Source organism: Dromaius novaehollandiae, chromosome 2, assembly GCF_036370855.1.
Source record: "Dromaius novaehollandiae isolate bDroNov1 chromosome 2, bDroNov1.hap1, whole genome shotgun sequence".
Taxonomy (NCBI): Eukaryota; Metazoa; Chordata; class Aves; order Casuariiformes; family Dromaiidae; genus Dromaius; species Dromaius novaehollandiae.
The window spans coordinates 40,337,302-40,354,196 of record NC_088099.1 but is presented as its reverse complement, the minus strand read 5'-3'; the positions used below and the strand labels follow the sequence as shown (position 1 = coordinate 40,354,196).

Genomic DNA, 16,895 nt, shown 5'->3' with positions numbered 1-16,895 from the left:
CTAGTCTTCTAGTTTCTCTGAAGTGACTTGGATTCAGGTTTTCCTTTTCTCATGCTTCTTTCCAAACAGACAAAGAAAAAACCTTTCAAAGTATTTTTTTTCATCCTGATGAAATGAGTTTTTGAATGGTTTCCTGAATGTTTTTATTTTTTCTTGAGGCCTTGAAGAGATTTGTAGAATGAGAAAGCTATTTCCAGCTCAGCTTTGTGTATTTGAAACTGTGTTAAGTATTGAGGCGGTGGGAAGGGAGCTCTCTAGTTTAGTGTGTGGAAGATTCCCAACACATTTTAGGATCAATTTTTATGTGATTAGACATCAAATTAACTAAGTTCATTAAGTTATTTCAACTAGTTTGTTTACCAACTAGCCATAAAATTACTTATTTCACACTTGACAAAAATTCTAGCAAAAGCTACCCAGTACAGTATTGTTTGTAATTAAATAAATTCTCCACTATAATTTCTTATTGATGGACAGGTTTGGGGGTATACCCGTTGCTAATATATAAAGTTCACCTCTCTGCTTCTGCGATGTGTGACATTTTTCCTCCAAGATACTTTTAATCTGTTCAATAGAAATTGTCTGAAAAATGGAATGCCATTAAAAGGATAGCTGTGTCTGTAAAGCACAAAGTAACTCCTTTTCAGACTTCTGAGGCTGCAGTTAGCCGAAGCAAAATGTGCTGCATTTGATGTATGTTGAGCTCTGAAATCAGTCTTTCCTATTTCTCTCTTTTTTTATTTTTTTATGAGAACAGCAGAAGCAAATAGAATTCAGAGAAAGATTTAAAATGAAAGCTCTTTTTCAGATTGCAGAAGATCCATATGCTCTTGATAAGGTAATGGGGAATCTCAGAAAAGCATATTTGCTTTTAATCTTCCAGTACTAAATCTAACAAAATTATGATATATTCAAACATTTACTTTTTTGTCAAAAAAGGTAGAATTTCAGCAGTTAAATATTGAAAGTTTTATCTTCCATATCTTAAAATCACCACCAAGTCCTAGTTTCCTTGTTTCTCTTCCAATGTTGCATATTATTATTGATAAAATAAAGCATTGAAGAATATTTGCGTATACTCTATATTTTAATGTTTTTTGAAAAAGTCAGCTTAATATACTTTGAAAGCATCAGAGTGGAAGATTTAGTGGATCTTTGTAAAACATCACAGGGGGGTTTTACTAGCATTTATACAACTTCATAGTAATGAGAAAAGTGATTTAAGAAGCCAAAAAAAGTTATTAATTACAAGAGTATAAATTGACTATTTTCTATGCAGTTATTTGTCTTTATAGTTCAAACACAGACAGCATGGTAGGCCTTCTGGGTGTTTTGAAGACGTTGCAAATGCAGCAGGTTAACCTGTTTGCAGTAATTTCTCTAAATTTTTGGTACATTGAATCAGATGTGTAGATTTCACTTCCAGGTTTTGTTAAGTTCAAAATACTTTATAGCTGTACTTTATTTAGAGCTGTTTTCCTCTTCAAGGCAAATCAAGAGGTTGAGATGCTGAGAAAAGAAATGTTACCAATGCAGGAATCCGCAAAGCTATTTGAAGCAGTTATTCCAGACTACAAGCAAATGAAACAATGTCAAAAAGAAATACAGTTGCTCAAGTAAGTGTGGGATATCAGTGTTTAAACTAATGTAAGATTTTTTTTAAGAAATTATAAAGTTAGAATGTTTTGAATGTATACTCTTAATTTGGTCCATGAAGTGTTTATAGTTTTGATAAAAACAAAAAAAGTTTAAAATACTGAAGAATTTCATATTCCTTTTGTTCTTGAAATTATAAATGCCATCCTTTAGAACACTCAGATGAAGAGTATTTCTAATTTCAAAATAATCCCAAAGCAAAAATAACCCTCGCAGTTTCATTTTTAAGCTTATTTATTACCAATAGTTTGTTGGAATAATTAAAATCAGTAAGTAAAAATTCAGAAAGCCTAAAAATCCCACTTCAGGACATTAGAAAGCTGTGCATTAGCTGTGCCTTGTACATTAGAAAGCTGTGGAAGGCTAGATGCAAGGCAGTTTCACCAACAGTTGTATCCTCGGTTAGTTCCTGAGTCCTGGAAAGTCAGTGTTCAGAGCTGTATGGTAAATCAGCATTATAAAGTTCTGTTTATCTCAAGAAGTTGTTTTTCATAGGCAACTTAAAAATCTGTATATTTGATTTTTACCATAGTTTTTTTGCATAGCATGTCTAGTGCCAAGGAGGGGTGGGGGCAGTTTCCCCCACTTTTCCAGCTGCATCTCTATAACGTCAGTAGACACAGGTGTGTGTTTAATAGGCATATGCACACCTTTCTCACACTATCAGAGATTTAGGTATGAAATACTTAAAAGCTTGGATTTTGGCTTAGGTTTTGAGAAGATGGATTATTTGTATGCTTTCTATGTAGTGGTGGTGTAGGCTTGGAAAAACTTAATGCTTCAAGGGCCAAGAGCTATTGCTGCATGATAGGTCTACCCCTGCATCCGTTTATCTGTTATATAGCAAAAGCTTGTTTTTACCAAATGTCGTTGACACTTTTATCTGTACTTTCTGTTTCAGAGCAGCATTGATGATTGGACTAAAACCCAGCGGAGACAGATTAATGTGGAACAGATGGATGTAGAGCTCAGAAGGTTTGCCAAGGCAGGTTCCATAGCTGACTGTTTCTGCAATTTATCTGTCTTGATGCCACCCCTTTCTCACTCTTCCCACCCACTTTGATGTTTCAGTGGATTTGTTGCTCGTGTTCAAACTGAATATTCAGGAACATGTTTTGGTTTGGGAGCTCTCCTTTAAAATTTTATTCTTCTGGCTGAGTTTCCAGTCCCTGTGGAGGTGCATGGTAAAATCATGCTGTCACTTCTCTGAATTGTGGCAGTATATAAAAGAATAAAGAGGGTGGAATTTTATGTCAGGCCCTACAAGATGAAAGTCATTAGTTTTAGAGACAAGCGGAATTTGCAGAGGTTTATCTACTCTGCTCTTGGACATAGCTCCATAGTGTTGGGAGGTTCAGCAAAGATGTTTATTTTTAAAGGGAGGACACTTTCTTTGCTTTTGAAGTATTTACCGTGTTTTTTTGGACAGTAGTCCTACAGAAGACAGTTGCAAGAGGACAAGGGAAATTTGAAGCAAAAATAGGAACTAAGGCCCCCAGACTGTTTGCAGGACACTAAAGGAATAGCTGTGATTCACAGACAGTGTAGTAATTGTGTATGCAGGGAAGAAAGTCTTGAACCTAATGGGTATAACTTTTCTTCATTACACATTTGTTTCATGTGGAAGTAAATAGGTTTAATTGTATGCCCAACTAATATTGCTGCAAGAGAAGACTCAGGCTTACAGCAGGTGTCTGCTTAAATTGCCTCAGGATGATGTGACCCCACTCAGTCAGTTGCTGTGAATGATACCAGGGACATATACAGTGTGATAGTGATGGGAAGAGCAAGGGGAAGGTTGGGGTAGCTTCTGCGTTTGCATTGTTCGCTGTGGCATGCCAGGTCATGGAACGGAGAAGATGCTGATCCCTGCCATTGTTGCCTGTAGGTTGAACACCTGTGTCATGCTGATCACATGCTGGTGTACATACAAGAGTTTCCATTGTCCCTCTTTATATTACTGTGGTAAGGTAAAGGGGTCTGATTCAGCTGGAATCATAAAATCACTGTGTAAATATATGATGTTAACACAGTTCCATTATTTAAATTGGAACACTGGAAAGAACATTTCCAGAGCCTTGAGTTAATCGGCAACATAAATCAGTGACCCAAATAAAATCTTCCCTAATCTTGTGGTAACTAAGACCACACATCTGCATATGAAACGGGTAACTACAGCTTTCTGGTAAACCTTGTAAATAGTGGGGTTTTTTGGTTTTTTTTTTTAACACTATTAACAAGGTAACTGTTACTGGAAGGTAATTATTGCAAATATTTTAATCTTATTCCTTAGAAAATATGGTCTTTGGATAAGGAAGTTCTTTCCTGAGTTGTATATACAGGCTTGGAGTTGAAGGTGAAGGATCTGATGACATCACTGAGGGCAATGCTGGAGTTGTAAAATCCTGCCATCAGAGGGTCAGGAATGTGACAGGTGTAGGTGTTCAGCCAAAGAGACTCCAGTCATGGTCTTTGGTACTCTGCACATAAACACCACAATACTGTCAGGCATATGGTAGACTAGCCACTGCTGCCAGGAATGAAAGACTAAAGAGATCACTGGATCAGGGGCCAACTATTCAATGTATAAGTGGAGTGGAGATTCATGTTTTTGGCATCTTATGTGTTGAGAAGTAAATGTGAAATCTCTGCTCAGACAAAAGGACCCACATCTCTGAGGGTGGACATAGCTTTCTAAATTAGAGAGTTGTTTAATAGGAGGCCGTGTCTGTCTACTGAGCTTGAAAATAACATTGGGTATAAGGGTTCCCATTCCATCTGGGGCATATGTATACTACCAAGTAATAATTAGTTTTAAATAGTTATAACAACTCCAAGACAACGTGGCTAGAAACTTTCCTGGATGGCAAAGAGAATGCTTCTGGATAGTGACCAGAGGAAATGATAGGCAGAGGGAAATGGAAGGAAAGGAATGAAATAGGCCACTTGAAACGGATAAAAAAGAGGGGTGCCAGATGAGGAAAGGGCATATGCATTTCACACAACTGTTGATTACGTAGCTGGTAGAAACAAACAAACAAAAAAAATTCTGAGAAAGACTCTCAGTGGTTTTGGTTCCTAGGGTACAACATAGACCAGTTCTTCGTTTTCAACATTTGAAAAAATGAAGTTGAATTTTCAACCTTTTTTTTAAATGAAGAAAACCAAAAGAAAAACATGGAAAAGAATGAGTAGAATGTTTCTGTTCTAATATACCAAGCATTATTTGAACACACAATTTTAATAAAAAACCATTTAAAATTATTTTTAATGCAGAAAGTTCCTAAACAGTTCTAGCTCAAAATTTTTGTGAAAAACTTGTTACAAATTGAAAAAAATCAGGGTTGACTGTGGTAGATCTTTTTAATGTCTGGATTAAAATTTAAAGTTTAAAAAAATAAAACTGATATCCTAAAGTGGTAACAAAACATGGCAACTAAAAAAAAAAAAAGCTGTAAGATTTCCAGAGTGCAACTGCTGTGTCTGTAGATTCCATCAACTTCAATGGCAGCTGTACAAATAAACTTGCTGTTTAGTCTTCTGTCTGTGATATACATTACATGACCGTACAGGAACACACAGGCAACCAACAAAGTGTGGAGTGGTACAAAACAATACACTAACAGAATCAGCACAATATTTCATCTGGGCAGATTAGTTTCAAAGGTACCACACAGTTTTGGCAAAAAGCTGAAAGCAGATTGGTATCTAGAAGGCATGTGACTTATTTCATTTAGATTCCATTTGGATACTTTATTATATGCTTGTCTATGATTTCTTACTTATTTACTTATTTTGTTCTGTGTTGTCCTTGTTTTACAGGTCAGGCTTTTAGTAGCAAATGATACTGCCTTGACAGACCTTTTGGGACTCCAGCTTCGTGAAGTGAAAGATGAAGTCCAAAGAACAGTTCACAAAGCTGTGAAAGAGTTGAGTACTGAAAAGGTGAGAGATAGTCTTCTGCAGAAGGAAGAATGGCTATAACAAACTATTGTCTTGACTGTAATTAAGAGCACTGATTAAGTTTTGTTTCAAGAAATTCATGATAGAAATGAATAATTTCATGTGACTCATCTGCTGAGAAAAATTCACAGCCTAAGTGAAGCATAGTGAAACTGCCTTCTTGTCTGTGGTATAATTTAACATCACTGCGCATTAAACATAATTAAGTTACAGTTCTCAACTAAAAATATGAAATGTGATATGTATAGACAGGTGTTATTACTACTGTTTTTATTCCCAGATTCTTGCAGAAATCAGCCAAACATGGGCTGCCATGGAATTTTCTTATGAAGACTATCACAGGAGTAGAGCTCCTTTATTAAAATCAGATGAACAACTGCTTGAAACTTTATAAAACAGTCAAATAATGATTTAATTAATAGGAATATTAGCATATCAGTATCATTCACTATCTTGATACACTTGGTTAGTTTAAAGTTTTTGGTTTTTGTTTTTTTTTCCCTGAATATTTACTGCAGTGAGTTATGTTTTCTCCAGATGTTAGTACTGTGAAATTATATGTATGCTGTTTAACTATATATATTCTACATGGCAACAGGAATTTTCTTTAGAAGTTAACAAAATTACAGCTTTCCAAGCTTATATTTTCTTAGGTTTTTTTGAAATCTTTTAATAGTATGCTGTCCTTTTGCCATGTTTAAAAAATGTCTTCTGTTATGATTTACAGCAACAATAAGGTACAATACAATTTGTTAAACTTTTCTTAGCCATAGTTCCTATGTTTGAGAAATTATTTTCATTGGTGCAGTTTTTTGCTCTTCTTTTTGTTTTTCTAGGTTCATCTCCAAGCAATTCCGAAAAGTATATATGTGGAATATTTCACTGAATAAGTGAAAAGTTGGCAAAATAAATGAAACATGGTAGATTCTGTCGTTTCCGTTTGGATGGGAGTTCAACATGCACGGTCTCATCTAGAAAGTATTTTAATTGAATCTGAAGATATCAGAACCCAGCTGCCTGAGGGTGCAAACAGATTTGATGGAATCAATACTGACTTCAATGTTAGTAGGGCTATTTATTTAGGAACTCCTAGAATTAGTGTTTTAGGTCCATTTGTGTCTTGTATTACAGGCTATAATATAGTCTTGTATTTAGACTATATATCTTGTAACCAGACTATATAGATAGTCTGTATCTTGTATTTAGACTATATAGAGTGGATAATTAAATAGTTTTTTAGATAAATATCATATTGACAAATTATTTTGAGTATATCTTAGATAGGTTTGTTTCTAACCCACTGAATTAAAGTTATTACAGGGGATCTCAGGCTTAGTAAGGAGCATTTCAGAAGTAGAATTTGTATTCTCTTATTAAAATTGGTGTAATCATTTACCTTGTTTTCCTTTAAGGTGGACTGGCAGATGCAGAACACATTGTTGCAAACTATTATTGTAGAAAAAGTTCTGCAGATCACCTCTTCACATGACTTTAATATCTTCTTTTATTATAATCTACTGTTTATTAATTTTTGTTTATCATCTTGCAGTCATGTAAAGATCTGATGTTCATGAGTTGCAGATACCCCTTTTGTCAAATGCATATCACTGATCACAGTGGTAAGTGAAATACAACGTTAAGGTATATTATTTATTGTTAACCAAAAGTGACTTTAGCAATCACTTGTAGCAAATGTAAACATTTTAACTTCCCCAAACTATTGTGTCTTAATTATTCACCCTGACAAAAAAAAAAAGTCACTGAAATCTCTCTAAGTAAAGGAGATAACTTGCATTTTATCAACACATCGATAGTTTGGTTCACTTATGCCAGGGAAAGCTCTGAGGTCTCAATTTTCACTACATGGATTTCTGAAAAGCTGAAACTTTTCAGTGGAATCACCACATCTCTCTACCTCTCCTGCCTCAGTGCTCTGATTTATAGTGTGGTTCTGCATTTAGATTTTGAAATAAATTTCTAATTGTTTAAATTGCAGATTTAAACAATGTGGGCAGCAGCATGTCTAACTTCATACAAAAAAAAAAAATCTATATTCATACTTCATGCAAGTTGAGAACCCTGTTAAGAGCAGTGAATTTACTGTAGTTTAATACGTACAAGTTTCCTCATGGTACATGTTGAAAAAGGCATTGGGCTTGTGCACACACAAGCAGAATTAAACACAAGTTAATGCTTTCTGTTACTATTGATCATTTTTATTTTGTTGGAAGAGATTTAACAGTATAATTAAAGTGGTATTTGTTTTCCGTCAGTGTGATTGAGTTCATTTTGCATTTCCTTCATGTTCAGTCCAGTCATTGTCAGAAAAGTGTGGATTTTTTTCTTTGTTTTCTTGTTCTCTTTTGCTACTGAAGAAGTAGAAGCCAAAACAATCCAATGAGGTGCCTTCTTCCAGCTCTTTCCCAGTGACTTTCTTGTTGCAGTTTAGTAAATGGTATGAAACGGGGAAAAAAAATCTGAAGAGAATTCCACATGTTGCAACTAATTTCCTTGCACTTCTGTACAAGAATTAATGATTGACACAGCAAATACAAAAAATGTGATAGAAGCTACAACCAAACCAAAGCTATATGAAAAATGTGAAGCTTTGCAGCACAGGTAAAATTTCCAGTGCAATTATGAATTGTTCTGAAGTGCAGTTCTGGAACAGTCAGGAAATGAGAGCTAAGTCTTGTTTGCTTTTTGCACAGGTATGTGGTGATCTGATGGTAATATTTTTGTCATTTGTTGCTGATATTAAACATACTAGACTAATATATCTTATCAAGTGACACTTGTACTCTTTTTTGTAACAATGTCTCAAAAGTAACTGATCACACATTATTTGTGGGTTGAAAGATGCAAAACTTAACTTTGTCAGATACTTCTGAATTTTTCTCGCACACAAGCTAAAGCTGGGAATCTTCCTTCATGCTTACAGCAGGAGATAGTGTGCGGTGTACTTGCAAAGGTCTTCCTTGAACACAATGCATGGTATGCCTTGAACTTCTCTCTGGCATTCAGTCTTACTATCTATAGAGGCAGCAATGTTTGGAGTCATGGGCTGTTGCTCCTTGAAGTGAAATGTTGTAGTTCTGTGATGCCATTGTTATTGTGAGAGTTACTAAGCTAATAGGTGAAGTGCATCATTCTTTGTTGTGCATAAATATTTTTTTCCCTCCAAATAGGCATGTAATTGAGTCTCTTGAATCTTAATACTTCTTGTGCCAATAGCAACATGTGTTTTCATGTTTGTTATCCTCCTGGTATAAGAGAAAGTATGTGTATCTTTACACAGTAAAAATTTGTTCCTGTTAGACTGGTTCTTAGCCTCCTTTTCTTTGTAGCCTCCTTTTCTCTCTCTTTGTGAAAAAGCTCTGGCTGAATATTTAGAAACCAAGTGCATAGCTTTTCCTTGCTTCTGTTTTGTTTTTTCAGCTGATTTCTTGGACATTATTTCAAAATAATGTTTGTCTACAGGAGGGCAAATTTCCAGATTACCCTGTGAGGTAGAAGGGTCATAAAACTGAACCTTTGTTATAAAGTGTTGATTTACTTTACAAATACGAATATTTTGTGTAGTAAGGTAATAAACATTTCTCCCAGCTGGGAGAGGTACAAAGTCTTGAACAAGGAGAGACAAAAGCATCATTATGAGAAAAGTGTTCGAAATTCTGTGCTGCCTCTTGCTGGAAATGTAGCCACGTGAGATTTGTATTTGTTTGGATTGTAGGTTTGCAGGAGTTAGAAATGGAAAAGACCAATGAGATCATCAAATCTATTCTGCCTCTGGTCCAGACTGATCAAATCTCGGGCATGCTACACATAGCACTGATAAGCAGCACTGAAAGATCTATGGTCTGTGTTAGGTTGTTACTGACTGAGCTGCTGACCATTGTACTAAAAATGTTTTTGTAGTCATCCTTCTGTTTTCCTCCCTTAAACAATCATCTGCCAGGTTTTGTGACAGTTTGAAACCCATTCGTATTAGAGCACAGGCACTTTGATGTATTTCAGAAGCTTTATGCTATGTTATCTACACACCAGATGATACTCCTGGCCTCAGTGACTATCCAGCTATGGCCATTAATTCTCTGAGTACTAGAATTATTGGTGTGTCTCAGGCAAAGCTTATTTAGAAGGGATGTGACAGAAGAACTGATGCTTTCCCAGAGGATGAAGGACTTGTGTGAAGCTTGAACACTAAGCCTTATAAAACATAATCATAGATTCTCACAGCTTCTTCAAATCACTGAATCTCAGTGACTTGTTTTATCCATTTGTTGTTCAATGCTATATACAAGTAGAGCCACCAAGTAACTCTTCTGCTCTACTTGTCAGGACTAGAGCATGCTCCTGTGTCAACAGTGATCTTCAAGCTCCGTGCTCTTTGCAGAGATGTATTGTTACAAAAGGCATTTAGACCTGAATTGACAGACCTTTGTGAAATAAGCACTCGCCATAAAATGACAACAATCTCAGGACTTCTCAGTTTTATATTGATCTATCTGTATCCTTCAGACTCTCCTGACCACTGACAATAGTGTAATTAACTCCATTCGCTACTTGCTTTGTGAGCATTTTCTGCCAGCTTTTTCCATAAAAGCTTCCTGTGTAGTAATCTTGTAATGGAGAATCAGATAGCATTGCCATGTCATTCTGTGCCACATGGGAGATCAAAAATAGTCTTCGCATTTTGTTTGAATGGCGTAAGTGTTCTAATACTGTAGAAAAACTGGTTTTTAACTTTTCGTTGTCCTTAAAAGTTAAGAATGAAGTGTTAGTTGATCACTTTTCAGTGCATTTTACTCACTAAGGTCAATCAGAGTACTATGTGCTGCAAGCATTAGAAGTTGTAATGTTAGTGCAAAATATTCATATTATCCAGTTAGTTCCTAAAAACTGTACATAAAAGTACTTGGACAGAGACGAGACTGAGATAAAAGGTTTCTTTAAATTCTGATGTTTTGGGGTGCAGATGAGCCATCATCTTACCAAATGTTTTGACAATGTGCTGGTCTTAAATTTCAAGAGAATAAAGAAGACTCTACAAATGCTGCCCTTGGAATGTACAGCAGAGAAATGGAGTATGTTCTATTCCGTGAAGAATGCAGATGCAATGGTCAGATATGTTGAGTTATGTGAAATTTTCTTCATGGATTTTATCTCTTCAGTATGTAAAATAGGAAATTAACATTGGCATGAAATGCCACTTTTTAAAATTTAAAAGTTAACTTTTAAAATTATTTTTACAAATTTAAAAATACATGGCCCAAAACTGCATAATAACCTAATAATAAATTGTCTAGCTGTCCTTTGTACATAAATTTTTAAAGATGTGCGGTGTTAAGCAAGTGTTTAGGAGTGATCAAAAAGAAAAAACTTCCACTGAAAGTAACGGGACTGATGAATGGAACTGGTTAAATACTACATATCTTACACTTCCTCTCTTCTTCTACCCTTTTGTTTCATCTTCCCGGCATTTTCTGATCCCTTCCTCCCCTATCCTTTAACCAGACCTCCAGCTCTCTTCCCATGTTCCCTGTCAGTTGAACAGCATTTTAGCTGTTTCTGAGCCTCATGTTTGCTAATTGGCCAGCCAGTATGCATGCTAACTGGGTAGTGGTAGGTCAGAAAGAACAGATCAGCAGCTTCCGGGACAAAAACTTATTGTTCTCAGAGCAGCGCTCAATGGATAAGCGTTCACATTGCATAAAATCAATGTTGCGTGTGGTTCTAATGATTGATTGTCTCAGCAGGGAGGCCTCAGACTGAATTGGCAAATATATGCAGCTTGCCTCTTAGAGATATTTTCTCCAAGATACAGCTACATTTGCGTACATAGAATCATAAGAGAGACTGTATTGTTTGTGTTTACTTCGTGTTTGCAGAACAGAAAAACTTAAAACTTCAATATTTAGGGATCTAAGACAATATGTCTGTTTGTTTAAATCAGTTGGATATGTAAAGCAAAACAGTGTCTGGTATCTCAGTAATGGGAAGGGTGTCTCAGAATTGAATCCTGCTGAAGAGGAAGCGTGGGGAGAGAGAATAGGGAAAAAAAAATCAGTTAATGTAAAGAATGTTGATTAAAAAATAATATAGGAAACTCATCTCTCATTAATCTTTATAAATTATTAGCATAAAATGCAGTGTTTATGTTTGGGTTTTTTCCTTCAAAAGGTAGAGGCTTGGTTGCAACACCTTCAGGAAACTGTACACAAAACCATGCGTCTCTGCATTACGGAGGCAATATTAGCTTGTGAAGAAAAGCAGAACAGTGGGTTGACTACTCAGTCCAAGTTGTTACTAGTTCACGAATCTCGTGGGTTTCAGATATAGAAATAGCACTCGCTAGGCTGGAAGAGGGCTTGGAATCAGCCCTGAAGGCTTACAACAATAAGCAGGTATGGATGTCATCTTTTTGTTAAATTCAATGAAAATTGAAGTGTGAAAATGGTCTCATAGAATATGAGTGGTGTATTAAATAATTTTAGGCCTGTAGCAGGTTAACTGTTGTTGGCATCTTCTGAAAAAAAGAAAAATGCCTTTTGCTCCCATTTCTGTCATGTCATAGGCCTTTGTATCACATCTTAGTTACTGGGTTTTCTGTGGGATTATTCTGAACAGAGATGAGAAGTAAAAGCAAGATAATAGGTAATAAGACAACCTTCATGTGGCAAGGGCAAAGTATGAAAGGTTGTGCATATGCAAAAATTAAACCCTTTTATTTGTGTAAGGAAGCCAAAACTGTTGGGTCTGTTTGTGTCAAATGAGAGAGTTTACTTTTAATGTGATTTGTTTTAGTTCCACTTCCAAAGGGGGTGGCTTCTGTTGCTTGAATTTTACTTCATCCTTCTTATTAAATGTTGTTGTTCTAGTGGGAGTATTCTTTTCTTTCTCCTTTGTGAAAACTTTAAGTAGTTTTGGTTTTCACTACTAACCCAGAAAATCTACCAAAAGAAAACAGGAAATAAGAAAGAGACAATTAAGGAGGAAGGAATGTGATAGAGGTATCTAGAATCATTCCTGTTATTGAGAAGGGTGATAAAGATTAACCTCTTTCTGCTATTTCTCATCATACAAGAGGTAGTGGGCACTACTTGAAACTGTCGGGTAGCAGACTTTAAACAAAAATACTCTGTCACAAAGTACACCGTTCAAACTATGGAACTTTTTGCTACAGAATGACAGAAGTATGAAGAGGATCAAGAAAAACACTTAGCCAAATTCCTGGAGAATAGTTCAGTCAATGGCTATTAAATATGATGGTCTAGATACCTTTGTTTGTTTGTTTTTGTTTTTTAGTTTAGGAAATCCTGGCCAGTGCCTCTGACACAGCCTTCCAGGATACCCATGTTCTTGACTTTTTTATGTTCCTTTTTTTTAATTCTTTTCTGTTGACTTCTGTGAAAGAGAGATATTGGACCATAATTAAGCCTTATCTGATCCAATAAGGTTTTATGGTCCCTTTGCAAGTGCAGCTCACTACTGTTTCATGTTGTGACTGCCTGCTGAGTGGACAACCTGTACTGGGGACTTTTGGACCCACTCTGCTAGTTCTGCTAGAGTGGACTTGCAAGAAAATCTGGACCTCAGTGCATATGACAGCTCACTGTTATCATGGAAGAACTGGAGATTTTGTTTGTTTAAAGGAAGCTGCCAGAAATATTTTGGGATGCTAGAGAACTTTATTCAAAATTTTGCTATTGAAATATGCTTTCCATCCATGCTGATAGGATACAGAGGCATAAGAAGCCCAGTGAAATTGCTTGCTGCTTTTATTTTTTAGGCATTTTCAAAATCAATTAGGATTTGGACTGTGATTCTCAGATAACTTGTTTGTGTGCAGTATTACCCTCTGGGCCTTTAGCTCCATCTCAGTAAAAACAGCACCAGTAAACTTATATGTATATTGGATAGTACAAATAATATAGAAAATATACTATTTGAGATGTCTTTAATTCACCCATGCATTTTTGAGCCAGAGTTTTAAAACATAAAGGCATAGTTCTGTCTCACGCTAGCTACCCAATAGAATAACTTTCTATTAGGATTATATTTGCCTCCTTAGAATTGCGTGCAGTAGCTGTGTGCGTTTTTCTTTTCTATTTGATATGAAACCTAAAAAAAAATTCCATAAGGTGTTTCTACTATCTAACTCCAAGCATAATCATTCATATCACATTTTGTGATCCTTCCCTTAATTGCCTTACCTGTTTTTGAAACTTAAGTTACTGAACTCATCTAAGATGCATTTTCAAACACTTTGTACAAAAAATGTTCTCAAACAATTAGGACACCAGTTTTTTCAGTCTAGTGCATATGCAGATTGTAACCACAAAATTTACAGTTCAACTTCATGCATATCTCCATATCAAAAATCCTTACCTTTATCCCATTCTTCCTCTCCTGCCTACCTGATCATCTTCAGTATTTGTCTTCCTCTAGATTGTCATTGTTTTGGTGATGGTTCAAACATAAGAGTTTGACCAGGATTTATTCTGGCTTCTCAGTTTTAATGTTAGTAAATTTGTACATAGGAGCTAGTTTGTGTGATAATTCCTTATGTAGGCAGAACTGATTTCTGGTAGGAACTAGAAACATTTAGCAACAGTGCTAAATGGTGCTGGAATTCATCTGTTCTAATTATTTAAATAATTATTCTAGTTATTGTTTTAATTATTTAAATCTTTGTAGGTCACATAACTAAATGCTCTTATTGCCCTGTTGCTCAGATAACTTTCCTCAGGTGACTGACAGAAGATCACGACCATTTGCACCATAGATGTTCATGCTAAAGATGTGATAGCAAGCCTCGTAGCTCAAACGGTATGTTTTGGATCTATTATATTTTACATACACAATTTTAGGGGTTTTGAACTAATAATACTTAAGCTAAACTTGGGCCTGGATCTGCACATGGAAAAGCAGAGGTGGAATATTTATAGTCATGAGGACAGCCTGCTTCAAAGCCATGTACTCAAACTTTTTTGCCATGCCTGCATTCTTGTGGGTCACTACCATCTGAATCCGAATTTGGTTTGAAAGAAAGAGTCGGGTGTCATCTTTTATCCTACTTCTGAGAATCCTTCAAACTTTTAGCAGGTTCTCTGTGAACAGCAAGATGTTTCCTTTAAATTTCAGATCACAAAACTGAGTATAGAATATCCTTGGCATTCTGAGGATTTTTTCAAATGTCTTTAGTCTGTTCTTAATTATTCCATCTTCAGTTATTTGTAGTGTGTTTTATTCTTCCCTTAGAGGCATATATGCATATCTGTAGACCAAGGCACTCTTCTCCTATGGTGATTCTGTATAAGTGCATTTCATTAACAGTTAGAAGTGTTTATATAAACCAGAGTGCTCTCTCTCGTGCTCGCTCTCTCTCTCACTATAAAAAATTTTGTTCAGGTAAACTAAGGTGTGAGACACATGTTGCTAGTTTGAGTACACAGAAACTTCCACTGGACGGGGATTGAAACAGGAAAGAATTCTCATTTTCCTTCTGACCTCCTGGGCCTCTGATTTCTTCAGAATACTTTTCCTTCTAAACATGGAAGCGTGACAACTCCCTCCAGTGTTTCTCTAGCGAGTTTCATTACAGGATGAGAGACACTGTTGACTTACAATTTATTACAAATGATACCTAAAATGAGTTATGCATAAAAGTTCGGGTTGCATTCTGGTGGCCCAGTTGCACAGTGTAGACCAATGTTACAGTTTACGCCTTCTGGTGCTCCAGTAGCTACTATTTAAAAGAAACGATTAAAAAATGCATGGATTTGAGAATGGGAAATGAAATAAAATGGGTTTCTAAAGTGGCATTCAGATAACAAGAAACAAGTCTTGAGAAGAAAAATGAAACTTACCCTGGCAAAGGTAATGTCTGCTCAGATGCAAAGACTGTATTGTTTGTAAGGAAAGGTATTGGCTCAGTAAGTGGCAATGAGTTCTGCAGTAACAGCTCTATTAAAAAGGTCTTATATTACATTTGCTTCTATATAAATGCACAGTGCCTCGAGGTGAGTCAAATCCTTTATAATTGATTGTAGTAGTTATTATTCATAAATGGCTAGGAATGAGGTACAAGACCTACTGATAACAGTTGAAGCATTGTGATGTATCTCATTTCTTTCATCTGAATAGCTCCCACGTGGTATAATGGCTCTGCAATGTCTTTTTAGGTCACCAGTTCCCAAGCTTTTGCTTGGTTGTCACAGCTGCGCAATAGATGGGATGAAGCCCAGAAGCACTGTTTTGCCAGCATTTGCAATGTTCAATTCCAGTACTTTTCTGAGTACCTGGGAAATACCCCTCAGCTAGTTACTACACCTTTAACTGACAGGTAATGGCTGTTATTAATAACAATGTCTGCTTGATGTGTTTTAGCAAATATAAAGTTAAATGTTTCTTAGAAGTTCAGTGTTCTTTCATGCATCAAATATATTTTACAAGGTTTTCTTAGATCTGCTATTGAGACAAATGCAGTATCTTTTGAGCATAAGTGTCCATGCAGGTGTGAATACCTGAGTAATGGTATGTATGATCTTAATGCCCATTTATTTGTAAGTTAAGTGAAATAAATATTTCTTGCATTTACTTAACTAGAATATTCATTGTCTAATCTGAAGAAGAATATGAGTGGATCTGTACCAAGGGTTAACCAAGAGTTTTTCAGGATTTTTTTTTTTTAATGACCAAACCAATACTTTTTTCATACCACTTGCAATGAAGCTTTTTCTGGAAATGTCTTGGCTCCAGGGTGGAGAGATGGATCTGGCAGTCCTTGTTGGCTCAGTGTTTATGGCTCTCAGTTGTGAAAGAGAATGCTGAGGCTGAAGCCTTTGAATTAGGCAAAGCAGCAACAAGAATCTTGTATTCCATGTCCTGTGTGACCACCGATGGGATATTTAACTCTGTAACAGAATGAAAAGTGTTGACGTGGATGTTTTTCATATCTAAAATAGACATTTTCTAGGTAATGCCACATCATAATTTTATGTGACTATGAAAGGTGTATGTTGTTTACAGTTTAGCTCATTAAAATATAATGAGAAAGTGGATTCAAAATAAATCATCCACGAAACATAAGTTTATAAAACCCTGACATTATAGTGTTCCTTGCAATGCTAACAATTTTTTTTTTTTATGTTAAGGTGTTATATTACTCTAACCCAGTCTCTTCACCTAACGATGAGTGGTGCTTCTGCAGGACCAGCTGGCACGGGTAAAACAGAAACCACCAAAGATCTGGACCATGCCCTTGGTATGAT

General features: G+C 35.9%; 1 protein-coding gene across 1 annotated transcript in view; it reads left to right on the top strand.

Moving 5' to 3' along the window:
• Positions 1–16,895, top strand: part of DNAH11 (dynein axonemal heavy chain 11) — a 154,524-nt gene that overhangs the window by 24,026 nt on the left and 113,603 nt on the right. Inside the window, 17 exon segments of the mRNA XM_064505461.1 lie at positions 576–693; positions 753–838; positions 1,489–1,647; positions 2,558–2,641; positions 3,950–4,074; positions 5,484–5,601; positions 5,900–6,020; positions 6,454–6,678; positions 8,145–8,239; positions 8,976–9,128; positions 10,598–10,631; positions 10,634–10,750; positions 11,807–11,890; positions 11,893–12,026; positions 14,320–14,451; positions 15,807–15,967; positions 16,779–16,895. Coding sequence (XP_064361531.1) covers positions 576–693; positions 753–838; positions 1,489–1,647; positions 2,558–2,641; positions 3,950–4,074; positions 5,484–5,601; positions 5,900–6,020; positions 6,454–6,678; positions 8,145–8,239; positions 8,976–9,128; positions 10,598–10,631; positions 10,634–10,750; positions 11,807–11,890; positions 11,893–12,026; positions 14,320–14,451; positions 15,807–15,967; positions 16,779–16,895 — 2,063 coding nt within the window.